General features: G+C 42.4%; 1 protein-coding gene across 1 annotated transcript in view; it reads left to right on the top strand.

The window, feature by feature from the left end:
* The window catches only part of Serpinb11 (serpin family B member 11), a 36274-nt gene extending 13986 nt beyond the window's left edge, over positions 1–22288 (top strand). The window contains exons 2-8 of the mRNA XM_034636315.2: positions 9274–9459; positions 10964–11023; positions 12172–12300; positions 13607–13724; positions 18329–18471; positions 19110–19265; positions 21401–22288. Coding sequence (XP_034492206.2) covers positions 9274–9459; positions 10964–11023; positions 12172–12300; positions 13607–13724; positions 18329–18471; positions 19110–19265; positions 21401–21805 — 1197 coding nt within the window. The 3' untranslated portion in view covers positions 21806–22288. The remainder of the gene's footprint in view (positions 1–9273; positions 9460–10963; positions 11024–12171; positions 12301–13606; positions 13725–18328; positions 18472–19109; positions 19266–21400) is intronic.
* The last annotated feature ends 4626 nt before the right edge of the window (positions 22289–26914 follow it).

Below are 26914 nucleotides of genomic sequence, written 5' to 3'. Positions count from 1 at the left end.
TAGAGGATCAGTTTTCAACAGAGGATTCGAACCTCCCCAACCACGGATGCCCCAGTGGGATTGGGGGATTGGCTCATGTCAGAAAATACTTCCTGGGGCTGGGGATGTGGCTCAAGCGGTAGTGCACTCACCTGGCATGCGTGCGGCCCGGGTTCGATTCTCAGCACCACATACAAACAAAGATGTTGTGTCCGCCGAAAAACTAAAAAATAAATATTAAAATTCTCTCTCTCTCTAAAAAAAAAGAAAAGAAAATACTTCCTCTCAACACAAAGAAGGGACTGGAAGGTGGTGAGCCACTTTCAGTTCCATGTGGTTGTACAATTATTTTTATGAGAACCTGGGGGCTCAGTGGGTCTTAGTACCATAATTACCATAATTTTAGATCAAAGTTTCTGGTTCTTGTGTTTTGTAGAATGGTTGAGTTTTGACTGAGGGCAGACATATTGCATGCTGAGAAAGAAGAGAAAAATCTGTGCCATATGGACTTTCCTTCATCACAAATAGTGCAGTTGGCCCTCACAGCTTAAGGCTGGAGGTGGTGTCCTTCTGGGTCAGCTGGATTGTGGACAGACTGGCCAGGGGAAGTGGGGCTTTACTTCTGATGCTGTTTCTGCCTCTTGCACGTCCCAAAGAGTTCTCATCTGCAGCTCTCACCCCACCCCTCATCGGTAGTTTTTCTTCCCCAGTTCTGCAATCTCAGCCTGTGGGTAGTAGAGGCTTGTTCTACCTGCCAAGGTTTTAAATGGAAACTACCGAATAACTCCAGGTGAACACAATCTTGTGTTCTTTTTAATGGGACAGGATTTGCCTGCTGGGGGGTTGCCGAAGTGCCACATGTAAACATATATATGCTCCCAGGAGATCTTGGGATCAATGTGCCTCAGGCTGGGAAGCATCTGTCACAACTGAATCCTTCCTGTTGAGTAGCTTTGTGTCATGTACAGGGACACTGGCAATCCCTGGAATTCTGAGTATGGCATTGCCAACGTGATGTGCCGATGTGGTTCTCTTTAGAAAGAGCCTATTTTTCTTGAATCAGGGCTGGGTTTGTCAACGTTTCCCTATTAGTAAAGCAGAAAGAGGGTTAGAACTTCCAGCTTCTCCAGAGAGCCCAGCCATCCCTCACAGTGGCTCTCAGGGCCCTTGACAAGCACTTCCTGTTAGGGCTGGGCTTTGTGCCCAGCAGGTGGGGAGTTGAGTCACTGAGGACACAAATGGAAAGGGAGGGGCCAAAAAGTGAAGGCTTGCATTTCCTTGAGGGACACAGCTCCAGTCCAGCCTGCCAAGCTGTCCACTTCACCATCAGAAAGCAGCAAAGGTAAGGAGAAGTATTTCTGTCATTCATCCTGGTTGAGCTTATTGTCAAAGGGGAACCAATAAAAGCAAAGTAAGGCCCTTTGACATGTGAGCCAAATGAGGGGGAAGCTTATATTTTAATAAGTGTGGCTTTTGTTGATTCCTTTATGAATCCATGAACACATTGGAATATCATTGATAATGTGCATTTTAAAATTTTTGAGGCGGGCTCACTTGATTTCAAATCTCTGATTTGTTGAGTAAAATGAAACTCCGTGGATATTTTCTAGTTAATAATAATCCTTATTTGAAACAGAGCTAGTCATGCATGGCTATGTTTGCTGTAGGATGAAGCCTTTCTTGGTTCCTTGAAGGATCTCATCTCCACTCAGTTGGCCTTATTAATCACCATGTGTTATAAAGAATTTCTTCATTTTGTTTGTTCTGTGTTTTTTTTTTCTTATGGCTATAACAGTAGTCTGTTAATATGTGTATTTTTGCACATGGGCATATAAGTCTGAGGGTTTATGTTTGAGTGATGTGGTGTGCATTTGGAAACTTCTATTATTTCTAAGACTGAGCAAAAATTTAGAATGCTTGAAGGATAGAGAGTGAGAGAAAAGGATTTGCTCTGACTTCTGGGCACTAAAAAAGCTGTCACAAGACAAGAGTCCTGTGAATGGCTGCCTTCTGGGTTTTATGAGGCTGATGTCTTAGGAACATTTGGAGATGTTTCTCCCCTAGAACTAACCTAGACCTTCTGTCCCCAGCAGTCCTTCAGTGTCAGTATCACCTGATGAGATAGGTTCCCTTCCTCACATTTCCTGGAGAGCTGTGTCTCTTTTGGAAACCTCTCTTGTAACCCAGAAAGTCTCCAGCACCTTCCTTTCCCTACCTCTCTCCCATAGCAGCTTCCTGAGGTCACGTTCCTTTTGCTTGGCAGAGAATTTTCTTACCCCCAGAAGCAGACAAAAAGGTGCAAAGGGGTTTTCTATAATTCATTCCTTGTCTGGGAATTCAAGTTGAAGCTCACCAACTTTTAGGACACTCCCAGGTTTCTCTCCCCACCTGAGTGGGACCTTCTCAGGGGTCCATTCAACTCTGATAAAACTCCATGTGCCTTGGGACTTCTGTTTACTGTTGGGTTCCTCTTCCATGAAACTGACTAGGTAATACAGATCAGTCTAGAAGCTGTGGAATATTCAGAATGTTGATTTCTCTAACTGACATGGATTTGGGGGGTGAATGTGAGAACACTGATAATTTCTTGGGAATATTTTCCCTGCCCTCAGGGAATGGTCAGTCCTGTGAGGAAGACCAATGTGTTCAATGAACCCAAATCTGCATGGTACATGTGAAGACAGTAAAGTCTAATGCATAAGCTCAGTGGAATATAAGGCTGATATTGGGACTCTGTGTGAAAGATTTCTTCTGCTAAAAGGTATAATTTTGCAATATGAATAGGAACCATAGACGCCCTCCGTGCTACACTGATGACAGTTAAAACTCCATCTTGCCAATAAGCCTGCTAATTACCAAAGTTCACAGACTAATTCTAGTTATATATTTCCAATGATATTTTAGAAAAACTTGAACCTAAAATCTTCCCTTTTTTGTGAGCTGAACTCTTGAAGATTCGTAAGATCTGTGAAGTAAGGAAAAATAATAATATATTCATTAACTATAAAGTTAACCTATTAATGCTCTAAGTCTTACACAAAATTTCTTCATTTTTCTGGCAAGACACTGTCATTGATACAAAGGAATAGTAAACAGTGCAATAAAATCATCATTTTATCTCAAAGAACAACTTATCTTACTAGCATATGGCAGCAGGTGGGAGAAACATAGATTTGAGAACAGATGGACCCCTGTTGGGATCCTCACTCTTTGACCGCACATGACCCCTGCAAGCCCTTGCTGTCTTCTCTGCAGAACTGCAGAAACATGGCCCACCCCACAAGACTTAAGACTCCGAATGGTACACGTGTAGTACTTGGGCCATTGCAAACTGAGTGATTCAGTTGTTTCCTTTACAAAGAAATTCTTGAATAGGTGTGTACATGGGTGTGTATGAGGATGTTCATCACAGCACTCTTTGTGATGGTGTAAAGCAAGAGGCCATTTAGGTGTCTGTGCCTGGGAGTGGACAGACAGAAATGGGCAGGAAGCACAGGAAGGCAGTAGTCAGCAGTCACAAATTATGTTCCCAGAGTCACATGGACGCATCTTAAAACATAGTACTAAGTGAAAAACCATTTCACAGAAGCTCATTTATGAGAATTAAAAGGGAATAAATTAAGAAAATTGCTATTTTTTAAGAACACATATAATAAAAGGATATGATTTAAACAAAAGCAATGTCTATGGGGTGGAGGGGAAGGAGAATGAAGTAGGCCCAAGGCAATAATCTAAGGAGAGAATGGCCTTTGTAGTTCAATGATGGCTTGTGACAGAAGAAAGGAGTGAGATTACTAGAGCCTTCTGCACTTCCAGTTATAAAAAATATAGACAGCAGACAGACAGACTAATAAAAGTGCTGGACATACCCTAGTATGTGTATGTCCAGCAGTACAGTAGTGTATTCCAAAGTCTAGTACTATATTCCAAAGCCTTTTCTTAGGTAATAACAGGGCTTCAATGACATGTGTGGACAAGCTCTTTTACAGTAATGCTATGACATAAATTTAAGAAAAATAAGTGTACATTTACTTGTGTATTTGAACTTGCCTTCAAGAACATGATTCTACTAGCTAACTCCATTTATTGTGATACAGAATATAGTATGAAGAGTGTCCAGCTTCGACAGTCTTCATTATTGGGTGAACATTCATTACCAAAATCACTGAACAAAGTCAAGGACACTGATATCATTATGCACATCACAGAGAACTATATTGAAATTAATTTGAATGACAGAATCCTGCTAAAAGAATAGAATTGCATTTTAGTGAAATAAGATTAGCAAAGTCTTCTGTTATACCTTTAAAACAAAACAAAAACAAAAACAAAAACCCAAAACATCAAGAGCAAAGAAAAGTATAATCCAGGTTTGGATTAGAATAACCGCTGGGCCCTATTATACTCTGCTTGGTAGTCTGACAACTGGAATGTGCAATATCCGCTCCTTAATGATAATTTTAGGGCAACTGGTTTTGATTACAGGGATGTGCGAGCATCATTTCTACCTTACACATACCATGGGTCGTTATTTTGGAAGTCCAAAAGTGACACACTGTTTTTGGGGCTCACTTTGTCTGACACTGGATGCCCCTGCTCTCTTCTCCCTCCCCAGGTCTGAAGGCTGGGCTCTGTTAGCTGTTTTTGACAATCAGGGCACTGCAGCACTGTTTTGGTAAGAAGCATGCCACAAATACCTGAATCAGTGACAAGTTCACATTCCAGAGAACACACCTCCCGTGAGCTCAGCTCAGATTTGCACTGACCCAAGACAAGTTAGTACCTAGAATAGACATGCACAGGTGGGGACCAACACGGGTCATTTGTCATAACGTCCAAGGGAATGTAGGCCTAGACTCAGGTTCTATAAAAGAGGGCAAAGCTGTAACCTAGAAGGTCAAAGGTAAAAGAGTGAGATATTTTCAGGTTCCTGGGAGACTAAATAAGAAAATATGTAGCTGACCAGGAAAGCGTGAATGTGGGGGAGGGCTCATTGGCCTTAGTGAAAGGTACCTAAAGAAATTCTTAAGATGAGTTGGGATGCTTCAGCTGCCAGTGCCAAGACACCCAACTAAAATGGTTTATTTAAAAACAAGGAAAAGCTTTCATGTGACGTGACAAGAAGTCCCAAGGTCGGGCAGAGCCCAGGTTGCTCATCATCCTGGATGATGTGTCATTGAGGACTCAAGGTTTTTCCATCTTTTCTCTCTGAGATGCTGGGCATCCTCTTGGCTGGCTATCTCATGGTAGCAAAACAGCTGCTACAATAGTAGTTGCATGTACATGACATGACTCTGAAAAGAGGGCAAAAGCTGGTGGGTCTTCTGTGGGTCTCCTCTTATCGGAGAGAAGGCTTTCCCAGAAGCCCTCCAGCAACTGTTGCAATAGTTTTTATTGGCAAAAAATTACAGCTCTTCTGAGTCCTAAACCAGTCACTGACCTGGGAGACAGATGTCTCAGTTGGGTTAGGCCAACCAAGGCTTGCTCCTGGGGGCCGAGGAGGGTGGAGCCTTCTCTGCAGGTGTGACCTTACAGAATCTGAAGGAAAGCAGGTTCTCAGCACAGAAGGAAAGTTTGAGGGGAGGGCTGAAGAGTGGACAATCCACATTTTTTTTTAAAGCTGTCTAGGGAAGAATTTAAGGTATTTAGAAAGAAGAAATACCCATCCAAGGAAGGGAGGATGGGAGAGAATTCCAGCGGTGGCCTGCGGAGCAATTTGAGGGTGGGAGGTGGGGAGACTACTGAGAAGAGAACCCCAGGAAGTCATTCAGAAGGTCAGAGAGGAAGGGGAGGGGAGGGAGCATTCTGGACTGAACTTCTGGTCCGTCTGAACTTCTGCCTAGCTGCATGGGGGCCCGCCACACCATGAGTTGTCTGGTCTCTCCTAAATGGGGCTTGCTGAGCGCCCAAGGACTCGTCCTGCCTGCCTCCCGCCACCGTTTTGACTTCCCGTTTCATGTTTTTGTAACAAAGCATTTTCTTGGGTGTCTGAGTCTCTGTTCACGCCTTTCCTTCTGTGGGGAGCTCTTTTCTGACATGCACACACCTGGGTGAGTCTGATTTCATTCTTCAAGAGGCAGCGGGCACCTTGCCTGCTCCAGGTCTGTCCTACCTCTCAGGTTGCTCTGTGCCCCTGCCTCCTTCTCCCTCAGCATCACTGCGTAGCATCACATTGACCAGACTGAAATCCCCTCCTGTGCTTCTTTCACAGGTGCTTATCCTGTGGCTGCTCTGTGGCCAGCATTGGTCCAGGTGCTGGAAGAAAGCATAAGGGCAGGGCTGTGGCTGTGGCTCAGGGGCAGGGTGCTTGCCTAGCATGTGTGAGGCACTGGGCTCCATCCTCAGCACCGCTTAAAAGTAAACAAATAAAGAAATTCTGTCCATTTACAACTACAAAAGAAAAAAAAAAGCATAAGGGCAAAACCTAGCCCTTGCACTAATAAAGATGACACCCTGGAGGAAGTGGGTCCAACAATAAATACATACATAGTCAGTCAGTCCAGTGACATGTGACATGTGCCAGAAGAAAATGAACATTGGGGCTCTGGTGGAGAGATGGTAGCTGCCTTCTCAAACTGAATGAATGATCAGGGATTCTTATTAATGAGAACATGTCACCCAGAAGGAATGGAAGGAGGTGACATGGCTCATGCAGGGTGAACTGGTGGGAGAATGGTAGGGAATGAGGTCTGGGAGGGAGCTGGGGCCAGCTTGGAGAGCCTTGCTTACCATGGTAACCATTTTGGTTTCTTCCCTGAGAGGAGGGAAAACACAGGGCTTTTAAGTAGGGGAGAGCACCTTTTAAAAATATCACTCTAGTTTCTGTAGAACATACCATGGAGAGGGTAAAGAGTGACGTAGGCAGCTGGGTGACTATTTCAGTACTCCAGGAGAGAGTGGAAGGTACCTTTGACCAGGGTGGTAACTGAAGAGTGTGAGAAGTGGGCAGAGGGTGGATATTTTTGAAGCTGAAGAAACAGGATATTTTCATAGATGGACTGTGAATGAGAAAACATTTAAGGGTGATTGTTGAGAGCCACAGCCAAAGGGGCCCCAGCAAACTTCCAGCTGATTGGCTCACAGAGGCCCCAGCAAACTTCCAGCTGATTGGCTCACTGTGGCCCCAGCAAACTTCCAGCTGCCAGCTGATTGGCTCCTCTCCGGTGATGCTCATTGGGCTGTTTCCCCGCCCTTTCAGACCACGGAGCTGTTCATTGGGGGATTCTTTTGGCTCCGCCCACGTGGCCCAGCCAATCGGCCTCAAGAGCGGGAGGAGTGGGGGTTGAGAGGCTCCCCAGAAGCCGGTGGTGGCAGTTGGGCTCTGAGGGAATTCCTGAAGAGCTCCTGTGGTGTAGCGTGTGTTCTAAAAATAATGCCATAGTCTGGCTGGGCACAATTCACAAGCCACTTGTCAAGCAGAAATGAACTTTATTTTTAGAACACACACTGTACCACAGGAGCCCTTCAGGAATTCCCTCAGATCCCAACTGCCACCACCGGCTTCTGGAGAGCCTCTCAAGCCCCACTCCTCCTGCTCTTGAGGCCGATTGGCTGGGCCACGTGGGCGGAGCCAAAAGAATCCCCCAATGAGCAGCTCCGTGGTCTGAAAGGGCGGGGAAACAGCCCAATGAGCATCACCAGAGAGGAGCCAATCAGCTGGCAGCTGGAAGTTTGCTGGGGCCACAGCGAGCCAACAGCTGGAAGTTTGCTAGGGCCCCTTGGCTGTGGCTCTCAACAGGTGATCCCAAGCTTTTTAGCCTGAACAAGTAGAGAAGTGAAGGTGCTATTTACCAGAGGAGAGGCTGGGGAGGGGGTGTTCATTTCCGCACCTTAGGTTTGAGAGACCTATTAGCCACAGAGCAGAGAGTTTGAATGTGTGGCTGGCTGGATGGTCTGGAATTCAGGGGCAGCATAAATGCAGGGGCTCAGAGCATATCAACCTCATGCAAGGCCCAGGGCTGGATGAGGTCAACTTGGATCTGAGCGTGAATGCAGGAGAGGCCCAAGATCTGAAGCCTGATCCATCATGCATGGAGGTTGAACGTGGAAGGAGGTCCTACAGAAGACAGAGGAGGCGGGGTGGGACCAGGAGAGAGGGTCAGCTGAAAGTCAGGGCAAGGAAGCACCAGGCTCCTGAACAACAAGACTTTCGGGGACAGAAATGATTCTTTTTTTTTTTTGAGAGAGAGAATTTTAATATTTATTTTTTTTTTAGTTATCGGCGGGCACAACATCTTTGTTTGTGTGTGGTGCTGAGGATCAAACCCGGGCCGCATGCATGCCAGGCAAGCATGCTACCGCTTGAGCCACATCCCCAGCCCCCAGAAATGATTCTTGATCACTGTTATTTCTGTAACTCCCTACAATTAGCTCCATTAGTCTTGGTGTAGTGAATAGAATAAACTCTTCCTTCCCAGCATGCTCGGTTCCTAAGGTAACACATGTACCAGGTCATCTTTTCTATCTCAGCATTCCTCTTCATTCCTCAATTGCCACTAACATGGTCGTGAGCCCAGGATTGGGGCTCTGATCACCTTCCTATGGTGTGGCCCACTTTACAGTGTTGCCGCACTTTCTTGGAGGAGTACAGGGAGTGAGGTCTATCAAGGAAATAAAAACGTATGACTATCTCACAACGAATCCCACTATTATGTGCAACTATAATGGACCAGTGAAAATATGTGCAGAGAATTTTGCCTAACACTACATTATTATCAGATTATTTGTGCAAGCATGACTGAGACGGAGGCATTCCCCTCCTATGAGGCTGCAAAATTGTCAGTCTAGTGGGACAATATCTTGTTTGGCTGAGTTTGTTTAGTTAAAGAATTTTTCTGCACGAATTCCAGGCTGAGGTGTTTCCTAAGGCGTGGAAATCAAGCACAAAAGAATCCAATTCCCCATGCTCTTTTGCTCCAGAAAAATCATAGATCATTTTTTTTTTTTTTGGTAAGAGTGAAAAGACTTATTCAAGTGTGAAGAATAGAAACAGAACTCTTGCAGGGACAAGTGGGGGCCATGGAGGGATTGCCCTACAGTTCATTCTTCCATGTTCACAAGAGATGGTTAGATAGTGTTGAACCGTTGGCTGGAGGATAGTAGATCTATTCATTAGAATCTAAAACGAAGTGAATTCCTCCTTGTAGCATTTGCTACTTTTTCAGAGGCTGTGACAGGATGTATACGTTTTCCTGAAGCCGTGAGATCAGACGCCTACATTCATGACATGTATAACCTGAACTCCGGGTATCATCAAGTGATGTTCTGAGATTGTTTTCTCCTTCCTGTTCTCAGGCAGAGCTTGGTGTCAGAATGGGCTCCCTCAGCACAGCAAACGTTGAATTTTGTCTTGATGTGTTCAAGGAGCTGAGCAGTAACAACGTAGGAGACAATGTCTTCTTTTCTCCACTGAGTCTGCTCTCTGCGCTAAGCATGCTCCTCCTTGGTGCCAGAGGGAACAGCGCAGACCAAATAGAAAAGGTAAGGAACGCGTGGGCAGTTTCCCCTGAGCCTCGCACTGTCCACGTGTCCCCTCCCTCCCTGTCCCCTCTGCTCCACCATATGACTTCTATCTTTATGCAGAGAGAACTGCCAAAACATACTTGGGCAGATCATGTTCTTAAAAAGGGAAAATGGCTTATGTAACAGGATACACTGTCATGCAAATAGTGTGATCCATGCATCAGATGGTCTCTTCCTTATTGTCAGGGGTGCGTTTAGTCAGCTTTGTGTCACCATGACCAAAATACCCGACAAGAACAGCTTAGAGGAGAACACGTTTATTGTGGGCTTGTGGTTTCAGAGTTTCAGTCCATAATCAGCTGACTCCAGCTGTGGGCCTGAGGTGGGGTAGAAGATCACTGCAGAAGAGCTCAGCACAGGGAAGTGGCTCAGCTCAGGGCAGCCAGGAAGCAGAGAGAGAAGGAGGCACCAGGACAAAATATAAACCCCAAAGGCACGCCCCCAGTGACCTGCTTCCTCTAGTCACACCCTACCTGCCTACAGTTACCACCCAAGTCAGCAGTCCCTTCTAATTATGAATCCACCAAATGGATTAATCCACTGATATAGGTTACACTCTCATTTCACCTCTGAATATTCCTGCGTGGCTTAACCCGTGAGCTTTTGGGGAAAACCTCATATCCCAACACAAGTGGTGTCACAAATAAGTCTCTGTGGTTTACTCTAGGAATTCCTACTTTCAGTGATTTAAGTGTGATAGAGAACATATGTACTTTTCTTATAGAGGAAAACATACTTTTCTTATAGAAGTTTAAACAATTTGGTGAAACTTACTGCATTTTAGAAATTAGTAAGTTTTAAAAAATATTCGTTACTACATTTCTTCATCACAACTCCATGTAGCAGTTAGGAGTGATATCCCCATTTTACAGACAGGGAAACAGACTTGGAGGGAATGGTGACTTTTTAGGTTTCATAGGCTAATAATGGTGATTTCCATATATATATATATATATATATATATATATATATATATATATATATAATTTCTGTAAAGTACCTAGAGAAGAATATCACTTAATAACTGTTAAGACACTTGCCTATCTTACTGTTGTCCTCTTATCTTACTATTGTCTGTGCTGGGAAAATGCAATGCTTTGCCTTGCCCCAGATGGGCACCATCCTAGTTAAATGAGCCAAGAAGAATAGGAGAGGGAAGATGAGACTAACACCTAAGAGCTCAGTCCCTGGAGCCTCATGGACAGTGGTCTGGAGCAATGCCTTGACCTTTTGACCTCAGTTTCCCTAGCATAAAATGGGGACAGTAGAATCTACTCATAAAGTTGTTGGGAGGGTTAAATAACATATGTAAAGACGACCCAGGACTTCAGATGAGACATGGCATCCTTAAAATCTGGCTGTCACTATCAGTTTTGCTCTGAAGTGAAAGAACAAATACAGCTCTCAACTTTTGTGGACTCTTTTACTTTTGATACTGATTGATCCCGTTTTCCTTTTTCAGGTGCTTCACTACAATCATATTGCAGAATTCTTGAAATCAGAGTTCAGGGACTCAGCTGAGGTATGATGATGTCATTGCTGAGCTGTCAACTGCACCTTCACATCAGAGCCCCAGAGAGGCTAGTCCAGGGCTGGAGAGCAGCACTGTCTCCTTGGTCCCTCCTTCACTGTTTCTGATAACCACTTCAGCCTATTTAACACAACGATAATGACAGTGATGACATTACTGTTATTAGTAATAACACTGTTATTACTAATGATATTAGTAATATTAGTCAAAGCCCCCAGATTTGACGATTGCCTTCATTCTCACACGCTTCTGTTCTGTGCTTCTTGTTGAGTCTGCCAGCCTTATCTATGCAGGGTTAGAATTTTTCTGCTACTAAGGAAATTGAGAAAGGACCCTGATGCTTTGCCATGTAACTACAGACTGGGCCTGAGGTTGTCCCACCCACATGCTTTGGGACAATGGTCCTTAGTTCTTTCTAATAGGAGCATCGGTTTTGACATCAAAATTATATAGGAGTCCCACATGAAAGTAGTTATTTGGTACTGCTTGAGAATATACATAAATGCATATAGATTCACTGAAAACTTGCTTCAGATTACCCAACTTATTATCAGGAGACCAAAGCCATGGCTTGGGACTCATTGCTTCAGGGAATATAGGCCTCAACCCTGCAGGTCAGTGAGTTCTTAGCCACCTTTCAAATCATCAAAGCTGTAAGCTTATCAGAATTCCATCACTGAGGGACAAATGAGGGTGTTGGAACTGTCCAGTAAAGGACCAAAGTGTTTCATTACGAAGCACATAGAAAATTGAGACCACAAAAAGAGTGTGGCAGAGAAGAAAACTGAGTCTATAAGTTTAATGTCAGTGACAAAACTTGGATTATGTCTCTGAACATATCACTAAGATCTCTTTATTCATGGAAACTCCAACTTTTGAATTAAACCTTTAGAGCCAACTAGTGCATATAATTCTCCACACAGTCTGCAAATAAAGTCACAGTTTGGTGAGACTGTGGTGCTAAAGGAGACTTAAAAAAATTTAAAAAAAATTAAAAAACCACTTTAAACCTTGTATTCCCTGCCCTGTTCATCAGAGGCAGACACCTTGCTCTCCAGGTACTGTTTTCATGTTATTTATGACACTCCAATGGCAAGAAATCAAGCCACTTGACAAATCACTCTGTTTATTTCTATCAGTGCAGTCAAGTGGGAAGGCCGCATTCCGAGTTTGGACTCCTCCTCTCTCAAATCAACCAGTCGGGCACTAACTACACCCTCAGCATTGCCAACCGACTCTATGGGACAAAGGCAATGGAATTCCATCAGGTGAGCCCATCTGGCATCCTCTGAATTTCATACAATGAAATCTATAAAGGATTATTTTTTAAAAAGGCATGTGGCATTTAACTGTAAGAGACTGAATTTGAGCTGACCTAGGGTTATAGAGACATGATTTTATCAAAACTCTCATTAAAGTTGTGAAACATCAAAAAAATTCTTTACCACTGAAAAATCTCTAAAGCTGTCCAAGAACCAAGGTAAGAGATGAAACAAAACAGTATGGCTCCAGAATGCCAGCATAGAGGGGGTTTTGGAGTGGGGAGTCAGTTAAGGAAAGGCTAGTGTCTATGCAGAGGCTGTATTCTTGGACAGTATGTTACAGGTGAACAAAATAGTGAATGCCTTCAGATATTGTTCATGACATTTTCCGTAAGTTTCTAAAATGTCAATTGTCTACTTTAGATATTATTAATTTTATATAGGATGATTTGTGAAGAAATTCATACACACACACACGCATGCACACACACATGCACACACGCACGCACCCTGTGCGAAGCCTTCTGGTAGATCTCAGATAAGGAAGTCATGTGACCACTCTGGTTATTGATTTTCTCATCTATAATATGACAGCAGTCACATAATCACTCCTGTTTTTTCACTTTGAAGCAATAAGTGGAGGGATGGTGTGAGATGCAATATCATTTTTGTTTTGAGTGTTTTCGAACCAAGAAAGCTGATGATATGACAGAAGCAACAACAAGACATTTCTGAACATTTTTTGGGGGAAAGGTTTTGGATTTTTTTTAAAGTGTATTTGTTTTATTAAAAGTAAGTACCAGGACTGGGGTTGTGGCTTAGTGGTAGAGCACTCTCCTAGCATGTGTGAGGCCCTGGGTTTGATCCTCAGCACCACATAAAAATATATAAATAAAATAAACATATTATATCCAACTACAACCTAAAAATAAATATTAAAAAAATAACTAAGTACCAGCCAGGTGTAGTGGCACAGGCCTGTACTCTCAGCTATCTGGAAGCCCGAGGCAGGAGGATTGAAAGTTTGAGGCCAGCCCGGGCAACTTAGTGAGATCCTGTTTCAAAACAAACAAACAAATAAGTAAGTAAATAAATAAGGGTCCAGGATATAACTTAGTAGAAGAGTGCCCCTGAGTTTCAATCCCCAGTACTACCCCAAATAAATAAATAATAAAATAAAAAGAAGCACATATGGATTTTGCTTTCTTTCAAACTTGTATCCGCGAACTGCCTTCATCTCTGTTGGGACTTTTGAATGTGTTTATTTTCTTTGTCCTTTTTTCCTGTCATTGGGCTGTACTTTCTTTTTTAGCAATATTTAAGCTGTTCTGAGAAGCTGTACCAAGCCGGCCTACAGACTGTTGATTTTGAACAGTCCACAGAAGAAGCGAGAAACACCATTAATGCTTGGGTTGAAAATAAAACTAATGGTAAGGATGAGTCACATACGTGTCCACAGACTTTATCTGTGCTGTGTTGATACACTTCCTGGGTCAACGTGCTAACAGGGAGGCTGAGCGGGTCCAGGACCGGAGAGACAGATCAGCAATGAAGCACCAGGGCCATGTTCAAAGGACTCCTGGCAATCATCTGCCCCATGGCTCTGAGAATGAGAGTGAATGTCACCTCCACTTTAGAGAAATGTTTTAAATTCTGCAGTTTATTTATTTAAAATCAATATTTAAATATTTAAAATCAAATCTCCCTTTTGCAATTTAAAAACCTCTACCTATTGTTAAATATTACTTTAAATTTAAAGTGGCACATTACATATTTGATGCAAAGATTTGTTCATTTTTTCTATTTAAAATATTTAAATATTGAAACCAATCTTCTGGGTAGCTGAGATTACAGGCCTGTGCCATCACACCTGGCTTGTGCCAGAGATTGATTAATATTTAAATAATTAAATATTATTAACTAAATAATAATAATTATTTAATTAAATACTATTTTTTATTAACTAAAATAATTAAATAAATTAACTAACTAAATATTAGCTAAGGAAAGACTTAAGGATACACAAAGGTAGTAAGAATATATAACGCACCCTTGCTCACCATCCCTCAACTGACTGCTGATCACCAGTGAGCAGCCTTGCTGCTCTGTACTGTCATCCTGTTCCCTCCACTTCTTTCATATGATTTTGGAGTAAATCCCAGAAGTCACTATTTTTTCTATACTTATATTAATTTTTTTCTCTAAAAAAATGTAGACTTTAATATGACTACAACACTATTATCAAATCTGCAAAACTGAAAATAATCGTTTAATATTAATAGATATTTGAGACCAGCCTCAGTAACTTAATGAGGCCCTCGGCAACTCAATGAGGCATCAGCAACTTACTGAGACACTGTCTGAAAATAAAAAATGCAATGGGTTGGAAATATGGCTCAGTGGTAAAGTGACCCTGGGTTAAATCCCCAGTACCAAAAAATCAAAAACCAAAAAACAAAAATTCTCCCACACACTTATAGAGAAGTAAACTACTGTATGTATGCTATTTGATAAATTCTCACAAAGTAAACACACCCATTGCCACACCAGGTCAGGAAAATAAAACATTAGCTACTAGGAAGGGCACCGCCAAGAACACTGCAGGTCCCCTCCCAAAAGTCAACCCCGCTTCCTCCCTGTGTTGACTTCTCCCATTTCTATTACACAGAAGTTCTGCCTGTTTTTACAGTTCATGCAGTTGGGACCACAAATATGTGTTTAGTTGTTTTAGTCAATATTTAGCTTGTGGTTCTATGCTGCATGCCTTATTAATATTCATCAATGTGTATTTCATCCTCTGAATATCCCAAGTATATTTATTCATCCTGCTGTTAATGAACATTTGGGATACTTTTAGTTTGAGCAATTATAATTATAGTTATATTAGCAATTATAAGTAGCACCCCTAAATGAATTTTGGTATATATCTTTTTGTATGCGTACGTATACAGTGTGGTTGGGTACACACCTTGAAATGAAATTGCCGTTTGTGAGGTAAGAACACACTTGATTTTAGTTAGTGCCAAGCATTTTTATTAATTAGTTGCATCAATTTACTTGCATAAGCAATAAATGGGAATTTTATTTGTTACTGGTCCATTCCCAAACTTAGCATTATTAGTCATATTAATTTTAGCCACTCTATTTATTTTTATATTAATTTGTATTTCTCTTATGAATTATATGGTCAAACACTTTTTAATTTGCTTTACATTTTCTTTTGTGAAGTGCTACTATATCATGTACAGATGATTTGCCTACTTTTTTTCTTATAAAATTTTAAGAGTTCCTTACACATACAGAATACATATGTTGTGAGTGACTTCCAGCATTTTGTACTTATCTTTTCTAATGATGCTTCAGATGAATGGAATTCCTAATTTCAAAGTAATAAAATGTATCAATCTTTTCCTTTACAATTGGTGCCCTTGGGTTCTGTTAAAGAAATCTTTGCTTACTCCTAGTTCATGAAAATATTTTCATATTACAACTTCCAGATGCTTTATGGTAGTTTAACTGTATTTAAGGTTCATTTAAAAAATCATTCCCCTCTACATGGACATCTAATTAGCATAGCACTATTTGTTAAGAAGAAAATTCTTTCCTGATTGCACTACAACGTAAGCTTCATCACAAATTAGAGGTCCATGTGAGTTTGCTCCTGGTCTCTATTGTTACGTTTGTCCATGTGCTTATTCTCATGACCATGCTATGATTGTGGCAGCTCTGTAATGAGTCCTCAGGGCTGGACGGGGAAGTTCTCCGGCCCTGCAGGTCCTCTTCTAGGGCTGCCTCTGCTAAACTCTATCCTTTGCATTTTAAAATTAGCTTGTCATCTTTTATCCTCTATACCACTTGGAATTTTAATAGAAATTACCTTGAATCTATAGAGTTGGGGAGAAAAGATATCTTTTTTCAGCCTCCAACCTATGACCATGACACTTACCTCTATGTATCTGAGTTCTTTTTAATTTCTTTCAGTAACATTTTGCATTTCTCTATCTTGCAATCTTGGGCCTCCTTTGATAAACTGCTTCTAAATATTTGAGAAGTTTGTTGAACTTTAGCTCAGGTCAATTATTATTTGAAGTGTTATTCTTTTAATAAGAAGTTATATTTAGATACTATAATCTGGGTATGAGTGTTCATTGCTAATGATTTGGTCAGACTTTCTAAGTGAACATAACTAAGGAGTATTCACTTTTTTATAAAAATGAAACATCATCTCTTACATGTGTTATTTATTATAATTCAGATTCATGGGATTTTTACTTTAAATAAATCCCCCCTTGTATACCCATTTCTCTTATCTCATGTCAAAAATACCATTTTATAAAGTCACTAATATTTTTGCACACTCTCTTCATCCCACAATACACACAGTTTCCAAATGACAGTACTAATCAAAACAAACAAAAAGCAATAGCTTAAGATTAAAAAAATTCAGTTCTTTTTGTCCTTGAGTTTAATACCCCTAAAGGTGTGTAGTGGAATTACCTGTTGAAATAATCCTCTATGTGGTTATGCCATTGACTCATGATACTATTAGTTCCTGAAGTCTTGAAAGTTAGGCAATCCCTGATGTGAGAAGAAATTGAATCTGAATAATAAAATTAAAATTAGGATCAAATGAAACCAGATTAATTAAAATAAATTAAAATTAGGATCAAATGACACCAGATTACTGTTAGAGCTATATTTACTTGTGGAGAGCATGTCAGCAACATAAAATTCTTCTCTGAGCGTAGGGCCATGCTTTCCAACATATATGTATCCCATTTCATCTCTTAATAGTGAAGAGCTCTCAACAATACCTTCTTTGTTGATGGACTCACAGATCTTATTCACCTTTTGTAATAGGTGACCAGATTAAAATATGTATCTATCCAGTTTTTCTTATTAAGTTAGAAAATGTTTATACATTTTTCGATCCTTTAATTTACTTAGCACATAGTGCAAAATGTGTTTTATCTCATGTACCCACTCTGATCTGCTGATAGTGGCTGCTCAGGAACCCTGAATTGAGAAAGAACCTGAGCAAAAGTCTATCATTGAAATGCTAACTTCAGGACAGTAGGGGTATTTTTCTGTTTAGTTTAGTGTCATAGCCTTGGTTTGGTTTTAGTGTATAGAATAGTGCTTGGCACATGCAAATCAGTTAAAACTTGTTTAGAATGAAGTGAATAAGGTTCTCTGCCATGGGTATGCATTAGGGAGCTAAATGTGGATTTATTTAGAATATTATTGCTATCATGCATTCATATGTTTGTTTATCCAGTCATTCAGAAATACATTTTGAGCATTTCAGTTTAGATATTTTTATCATATGCTAGTTATTGTGTTAGGCCCAGAAGTTTAATGCAAATTAAAGTCTTTGTCACTTAGATTCTTAGGTTCTTAGATATGTCTATGTTTCCTACTGTATGATAGATTGTATTCCAGAAAGGTTTCATAGATTGCAATGCACTGAAATTCCCCAAGATGGCATCACGTTCAATTTTGATCAGTATATTTCCAAAGCAAGCAATTCCTGATATCTTTTTATAAGTTCTCGATTTTCAAATATGCATTTATTTCAAACGCTGTTGTATATTTGTGATATACTAATTCTAGTACATTGTAAGAATAAGTGATTCTTTTTAAATACTTAACTGTTTGCATGTAGTGAGGTTCTGGTAAATATAAAGGATGCTAAATAGTAAAAACAAGCCACAATACATTATTAAAGAATTTTCTGAGTAAGCAGTAATATATAATAATGCGTTGGATATAACTAGACACAGGAAAAACTGACCCATCATTGAGATACTAGCTACTCCATGGACACTATCTTTTGATTAGAAATAGCAAAACCTTCAGTATTCATTAAAATAAACTTCCTTTGACAGGAGTCTATGGCCAGATGAAAAAGTTCTGCTGCTATCTCAAGTGTACAATAAGCTTAAGTAATAGATGCACATTTCTTGTAACTATTCAACTTTATTATCAGCAAGTTCAAATCCAAATACAATTATCTTTTTTCTTTCACTACAAGGAAAAATTAAAAACCTCTTTGGAAAGGGCTCAATTGACCCTTCCTCTGTAATGGTCCTGGTGAGCGCCATATATTTCAAAGGACAATGGCAAAATAAATTTCAGGAAAGAGAGACTGTTAAAACCCCCTTTCAGCTAAGTGAGGTAAGTGTTTCATTTTCAGACTGATGGCAAATTTTGGAGAATGTGATATCATTTAAGGTCAACTGAGAAAGATTTAGTGAACATACTGGGCTAAGTTTCTGTCACTGCTTTTTCTATAAACTTTTATGTTTTCCTTGTTAAGTGACAATACCTTTCTCATGGGGTACCTAACAAGCGTTTAGACACTGAGAGTCCCTGGAATGGAAGACACCTATTAATTTCCTAATATTCTATTTGGGCATTCTTTGAACATACCGAGATTACTTTCTCTAACAGCACAATAAAATTACCTGTGCTGTTTTTCTTCTAGAGAATCCCTCTAACTGGATTAAAAAAGAAATTGACATTATGATTTCATTTTCCCAGATTAGTAGAAACTGGGTTGATTTTCAGTAGACTCGAGTCATCTATGGGCATTAGAACTACTCATCTCTAACTATGACTTATTTTAAAATAAAAATAATCAAATAAACTGTGCACATAAAAGTCATAAAAGGATATACCTAGTGTTTACACGCCAATCCTGCCTTTGAAGTGTTAATGTAGATATATTCATGATACATAAGGAAAGCAGCATACATACATACCTATTCACATATGTAACTGTACTTTCTAGTTACAATCTTTTCTTTTAATAGGATAAAAGTGTCATTGTGGAAATGATGTATCAAACTGGAACATTTAAGTTGGCCTCCATCAAGAAGCCACAGATGCAGGTCCTTGAGCTGCCCTATGCCGGCAACAAACTGAGCATGATCATCCTGCTTCCAGTGGGTACAGCTAACCTAGAACAGGTAACACACAGGAGCACCTGCCTGCAGCTAGAGCAAGAGCGCCCCCACACACACCCTCCTGCACTCACCCTGTATCGCATGATGCTTTACAGCCAGTCACTGATTCATGATCTAGGCTCAGCCTGATCACCCCAGGAGCTTTGACAGGAAGGGTGCAATGACCTTAATCCTCGGGTAGGACAAGCTATTCTTAAGTAAAAAGGTACATGGGGCAGAGTGACACACTGTACAAATACACACACATATGAATCTTTTGACACTTGGGAGACGTGATGTTTTCAGTCCACAGAAATCCAATTAAGCTGTCTTACTACCGGGGAAATTACTACAGTATTTCTAATTCAATTATAGGATCCTGTTTTTAACATTCCTTGTTTTGTGGGGAAATGAGTGCTATCGCCTTAAAGAAGAGGTCATGGTGGTGGTAGGAGTTTGGGTCCAACCCTTGTCCCTAGCTGCAGCCAAAGGTGTCCTACACAGGGGGGCCTTGGAATGACCACACCTCCTCCCCCAATCTGACTGGGACAGTTCCTTAGGAAGACAGGTGAAGCTTTGGGGGCCTGCAGAAGCTCATGGTCAGTCAGCGAGTGTGGGCTTGAGGTAAAAGCAGGTGGGGGCAGAGGGCAGGGAGGGTTCCCGAAACACATGGGCTGGGGTGTGTGCTTTCAGTTTGAGAAGTGAGACATGAGACAGGCACAAGTCCACAGGGGACAGTCGTGAGACAAACACAAATGTGGCTCTGGGAACAGGTGGACCTACAGGTGTGGCCAATTCAGAAAGAAACAGAATCCAGGGCCTGTGGTCAGCTGGGATGGAAGATATTTGGAGGCACATAGCAGTTTGGAAGCAGTTTAGATTCTGCAGAAAGTCCTGTGGGAGTAGAAAGGGTCTAAATTAGAATAGGGAGCTCAGAGAAGGTTTCTGGAGGATAATCTCAGGGCGGGCCTTGCCAGATGAGCAGAAGATGAACAGGCAAGGTAAGGGGACCCAGCGTGCTCCAGGCAGAGCAGAGAACATGAGCAAATGCCTTAGAAGTGTGAGGGTTTGCCAGGCTGGGTGTTGTACACCTGTAATCCCAGTGCCTCAGGAGGCTGAAGTAGGAGGATCACAAGTTCAAAGCCAGCCTCAGCAACTTAACAAGGCCCTAAGTAACTTTGTGAGACCCTTTTTCAAAATAAAAATATATAAAAAGGGGCTGGGGATGAGGCTTAGTGTTTAATTGCTTCTGGGTTCAATCCCCAGTACCCCCTAATGCCCACCCCACCCGAGAAAAAAGTGTGAGGGTTTTTGTCATGAGATCATGGTAACTTGGATTAAGGCAGAAAAAGAAAAAGTAAAGGGATACTTCAGGATAAAAACTACCTGTACTTTATGAAAGATTTTATATGATTAGGGCAGGAAGTGATGAAAATGCTTTGAACTCTTGACTAGGAAAATGGGATGTGACACTTTGGTAGCTTGGCCCTGAAGGAGGGCTGGCTAGAGGGTCTCAAGTGCCCAAGGGGAGACATTCCAAGGGTCGACAGAAAATGATGAAACTGGATAGAGAATGAGAAGTCAGGGTTGCTGAGTCTTCTTCTGGAAGCCTGAGCAGATGTGGAAGGTGAAGTGGTTGGTAGTCGCATGAAGGGTGTCAGGTTAGCACCTGAGTTCAGTTTCAGGAGCATCCCAACAAAAAATGAGGGACAGGAGGAGATGAAAGCTGTCCCAGTGGAACAAGAACAAAGGGACCTGGCATCTTAAAAGCCAAATGAAAACCAAGTTCCTAACGAGGGGTGTGATCAACTACTTCCCATATGCAGACTGAGAAGAAGTGGTTGAACTCATCCAGGAAGCAGACACACAGGGACTTCAGGAACAACCCAGAGAAAACTCTAGGTGAAGCCTAATGCCCAGGGGATCGGGGGTGCACACGGGAAACTGCAGGATGAAATACAGACCGGAGGTAGACCAAAGGGAAGTGAGGTTAAACGCAAGACTGTTTCCAGAGAGGCAGCACATGAGCATGCTTTCCAGGTGGAGAAGAAAGCAATGAAATCGAACCATTCCTATTGAGAATTTATTTAAAAAAAATGTATTTAATGGAAAGCCTGCATGTTTGGCTCAGGTGGGCTCATCTGTGCTTTTTCTCTCAGATAGAAAAGGAGCTGAATGGCAGGACGTTCCAGGAGTGGACCAGCTCTGCTAACATGATGGAAAGAGACGTGGAAGTTCACATCCCCCGATTCAAGCTCGAAATCAAGTATGAGCTGAACTCCCTGCTCAAATCCCTAGGGATGACCAACATCTTCAACCAGGCCAAAGCTGATCTCTCTGGGATGTCACCAGACAGACGCCTCTACTTATCCAAAGTCATCCACAAGTCCTACGTGGATGTCAACGAAGAGGGCACGGAGGCAGCGGCAGCCTCTGGGGAAAGCATTGCTGTGAAAAGACTCCCCATCCGAGATCAGTTTGTGGCAAATCGTCCCTTCCTGTTCTTCATAAAGGAAGTTTGTACCAATATGATTCTCTTCGGGGGCAAGCTTGCCTCTCCATAAATAGAGGAGCTGGATGAGGCTCAGGGACACAGAGGAGGTGTCGGGGCAAACAGGTGACTGCATCTGCACCTCACATTCCTCTGTGCCTCAGTTTGCTGTTCTGTAAAATAGGTCTAGGATCTTTTCTAGCTCATTCCTGAGTTGGCGAAACTAAGGCTGTGGTCACCATGGAAGAAAAAACGTTTACACAAAAGTTTTCTGGCTTTTGTTGTTGTTTTTTGAATCTTTGGAGCCTTGTGTGAGTACTACCCAGGTGACATGATCAGTCAATGAGAAAACAGTTAAAAGCTTAGATTCTCTTGACTTGTTTATACTGGTAAGATTGTGAATAAGTGACTGCTCTGCCTTTAGAAAAATAGTTTAAGGGCTTCTACTTTGGATGGATTTTTAAATGTTATAATTTTCCTTGCTGTTTAAAGATAACATTGTAAGTTTCAGTTCAGAATTCTGTATTGACCATAATAAATGCATGAAATGCCTTAAGCTCTTTGAAGACTTACAAGCAGCAATTAAATAACTTATAAAGGGAGATTGTGAATAAGACCAACTCTAAGTTGGAATTTTTGGCCAAATCATTGTTAGGTACCAAATTGGGTGACATAGTTCTTCCTTTGAAAAAGTCATCCCATGAGTAAGAATTCAGAAGAGCAAAAGACAGATACCAATCAGGTAGTCTGACTTTGGAGAAAGCCTCCACATTTTGTGCCCAAGATAACATGGAGCAAGGATCAGATGATAACAGCTGAAATACACTCACAGGGTTTAATGTGGAACAGTGGGAGACAAGAAGCTCTAGTGACCCATGTAGAAAAGATGACACTGGATTCTTGGCATCTGCTTTTCACCTTAAACATCCTGAAGAGACGGTGATGAAGTCTGCCAGGGAATGCTGAGTCCTCCTGGGTGGCATCTGGTACGTGCTGGGCAGGAGTGCAGAGGTACCACCTGCACCAGTGCTGGGGTTGGGATCTCACTTGTCCCCAAAGCCCCTGTGTTTCAGGTCTGGTCCTTGGCCTCTGGTGCTGGAAGGAACTTAGGTCAGTGGGGTGTACCTTGAAGGGGGTACTGGGACTCCAGCTCCTTCCTCCTTCTCTCTCTGCCTCCTGGCCACTGTGAGGTAGGTAGCTTCCTCCGCTGTGTGCTCCTCCCCACCATGATGGTCTGTCCCACCAGGCCCCAAGGCAATAGGGCCAAGCAATCATGGACTGAAACCTCTGAAACCATGAGCCAAAATAAATGTTTCCTCCCTTTAAGTTGATTTTCTCAGGCATTTTGATATAGCAACAGAAAGCTGACTAATGCAACCAGTTGTCCTGCAAGTAATGAGGACAGAGCTATGTGATACTCAGTTTCCTCCAACAGTTAAAGAGACTCAGTGTGGTCCACCAAAGGGTGGGAAATTCATATAGAGAATTCTTCTGAGGTAATTTATGGAGAGGCCTTCAAAGGTACTGATGTGGATGCTAGTGATGAGAATAGGACTTGGAGAGACTGTGACTTGAGAGCTGAGGTGAGAGGGAGCTGGAGGACTTCTGAGACAGGAGTTTGTAAGGAGACTTTGGATTTAGGATCCCCCCAGAAAAACACAACCAATATGATATATTCTGGAGAATTGTGAGTTAATATAGGGACCATACATACAAACTCTTGCCAATGTATGTATCTCCACATCAGTATCTCTTTACACACACACACACACACACACACACACACAATTTCCCATCCCTGATATACATATCCATAGAGACTTAAGGAAGGTGGTTCATGCAGTCTTGTACCTGGAGTCTGAAGCCAGACAGGAGGCAGAAGTTCCTCTTCCTCAGGGAACTTCCATCTCTTTTCCTTTAAGGCCTTCAACTGATTGCATGGGGTTTCCATACCTTGGGAGGGGGGTAATCTGCTTTACTCAAAGTGCACTGTTTTCAATGTTCATCTCATCTAGAAAATGCCTTCATACCAATGTCCTGATGAGTTTGAACACATACCTGGGAACTGGGGCCTGGGCAAGTCCACGCATAAAATTGACCCTCAGTGCTGAGGAGGAGATGAATGCAAACTGTTTTCACTCTTTGTAAGAGCTAACAGAAATGTGCCTTTAGCAGTGTAAATAATATGAAAACCTAGCAGGCTCATGAAATTTAATCACAAAAGCAGCCATGTTTTTGTCTTCCATTACCCTTATAAAAACTGCCTTGTGGGAAAGCACCCCGGAGCCAGCAGGGAACTCCTGTGGGTCTCATGATTTTCTGGTCAGACTTGAACTCCAGCAATTCTGGTTGCTTCAGGTCACAGCCACCCATCATTAATTTAAAATATTTAGGCCTAGGTATTAGTCCAAACTCTTACTATTCCAGGAGTGGGTGCAACATCATCGATCTCACCCAGGGAATTGTTAGAAGTGCAGCATCTGGTCCACCCCAGACCTGCGTCTTAACAAGACCCCCAGGTGAACAGTGTACACACTGCACTGTGAGAAGCCCTGAACCCTACTGCCAACCTGATTTAATAGTGCATCTCATCCCTCCTCCCAGCAGGGAAGTGCCAGGAGAAGTCTGGGATCTGCGAGTCAGGGTGACCTCCTCTCCTTCTACCTCTCTCACCCGCCTGCTTTCTTCTCTCTTCTCTCTCCCTCTCTCCCCCTTTGGTGCTGGGAGTTGAACCCAGGTTTTCTGCATGTAAACATGCATTCTCCTAAGGAGGGGTCAAGAGAGATGCTACACGATGGGACAGTTCTGATTTTAGAGCTGAGTCACACTCTTGCCAGGAGCAGCTGTGGTGGGTTCTCTGGACTGAGGCCACTCTTTTCCCTCTGGGAGACACCTCTTTTCTGCTAATTAGCAGCAGCCCCTCCACCCAAAGTGACAAATCCCTCTACCCTACTAATTAAGTTCCCTTGCCTTTTTCAACAGGGTTTTTTTCTCCTATTTAAGCTTTATTGAATTTTTGGGGGGGATTACTGGTTAAAAATTTCTATCAGATTTGTAGAATGTCCAATCATTATTTCTTCAAATACATGTGCGTGCATATGCATGCATGCGCGCGCGCGCGCACACACACACACACACACACACACACACACATATATATATATATATATAAAATTTTTTTTCTTTAAATATTTTACCAGCAACAGAGCCTGATCCTGCTGAAGTATGGTTTGGGGGATTTGTTAGGTGGAACTAGATTAGCTCTTCATTGAGGGCAGGGGTCAGCACCTGTAGTCTAGCCTATCATCTAGTTTTGCATGCCCAGTGGGCACCACTGGAGAGGGACAGGGCCACTGATACCCGGCCGGCGTTCCCCCTGCTCAGTTCTCTCTCCAGCACCTGCTTCCCTCAAGAACTCGCTGTGCAGTGGAGTCTTTGTAGAGTCAGGGCCTCACCTGAGACAGCCAGGACCCTCAAGAAGAGAGAAGATCTGTGGGTTTCTGGGCTGAAAAACAGCTGGGTGGCCACCCTGCGCTGGCTTGCCACCTGCCTGCCAGCTTCCCCTGCCTCCCAGCTTGGGCCGGTCATTCTTCACCCCCAAAACGTCTCCAGCTGGAGAAAACTGGGCCCAGAGTGTGTGGCCTCCCAGGACGGCCAATCCGAAGCTGACCAGAGGGTCAAGGTAAGAGTTTATGAAAGTACTTTTGTCTTATGGCCTGAACCATATTGACCATCTAGCTCTTCACTGAAAGGTTCTGGACCTCCATTTTAAGGCTAAAACAGCTCGACTCCTTAGACATGATCTTTTAAAAGTCTTTATTGAGTGTCTCGGTTGAATGCTTGTTCATGTCCCCTCTAGCTGGTTAAAATCACGACATTTTTAGGATCTTTTCACCTTCTGGAATCTCCTTTTGCCTACAGTCTTCTGGTGGCTATTCTCTGCTGGTGGAGCCTCCTGGATATGCAATTTAAGATTTGGTCAAAGGCTCAAGGAAACCTACCCACTTAGTCCAGCCCTCAAGAGCTCCAGGTGCAGTTCCCTCCTCTCCAGCACCTGCCCTCAAAGTCCAGTCCAATAGCCTGAACTCTAACCCATAGTCCTCTGCTCAGCAAGACCACAGTTCTCTGTATGGGTTTCACTTCCAGAGAACCCGGGGAGCCCCTGGAGGGAGTCCTTCTCCCAGGGATCTCAGCCTTGTGCTATCTGTGCCCACTGGCTGAAACAGTCGCCTCCCACCCTCTGCCCAGTTTCCCAGTTGTTTTTACCATAGCAGGGTATGTCCCCCACTTGCTACTCCCCAAGGGCCAGAACCAGATCTAGAATGTCTATACAGTGACCCCAGGCCACCATTCCTGCCAGAGTCTATATCCCCCAGAAATCTTGCTCCTTCCCAGATGCTCTCTGCTCTCCTCTAGTTTCCCAGGCCAAATCTCTCAACAGCAGGGGACACATAGCAGGTCCTCATGGCAGGCCTAATGAAGCACTTCTGAGACTTGGGGTGAGAAGAGGTCCTACTCATCAAGGAAAATGGGAGTGCCCCTCTGCAAGCCTCTCTTCACAAATCCCCTTCTTAATGTCCATTCTTTTAATATTTTTATATCTACAGTACCAATCCGGGCATTCAGGAGTCTATACCATTTTGAAGGGGGTGTTACCTACCTTTGGTCTAATGTCTCCATTGGAAGGCAGCTCCTAATTGTCTTGGTGCTTCAGCTGAGCTTAATTTGGCGTCCTACTCTACCTGCCATCTGGTTGCATATTTCTCTTTACTTTAGGGGCAGGAAGTATCAAAATTGGCAGTAATAACTGAACCTTGTGCTGACCAAAATCTCTGATTGGAAACTATGCGTGTCTTGATGAACTAAATCTATGAAATTAATGCAGTTTGGTGGATTAAGGTCTTTCAATACATGGAAGAAAATTGATGGAAGCAGAAAAAATACAAAAATCACTCATATGTCTAGATGCCACTGTGGCCTCAGGTCATGCCAAAATGAAGACTCCTAAGTGCCTTAACTTGTATTAAGTTAAAAGGAAGTTGGAAAAGATTCAGGCATGTCACACAATGTTGGAAGAAGAAGAACAAAGAAAAAGGGTACCTACTTTCAAAACTTCCTATAAAGTAATGAGATGGTGTGGCTTTAAAAGACTAATGGGCCAGTGGAGCAGAAGAGAGAGCTT

The sequence above is a fragment of the Marmota flaviventris genome, chromosome 16 (assembly GCF_047511675.1).
Source record: "Marmota flaviventris isolate mMarFla1 chromosome 16, mMarFla1.hap1, whole genome shotgun sequence".
In the NCBI taxonomy this organism is placed as follows: domain Eukaryota; kingdom Metazoa; phylum Chordata; class Mammalia; order Rodentia; family Sciuridae; genus Marmota; species Marmota flaviventris.
The sequence above is the reverse complement of the archived record's forward strand: the minus strand, read 5'-3'. Positions and strand labels throughout refer to the sequence as shown.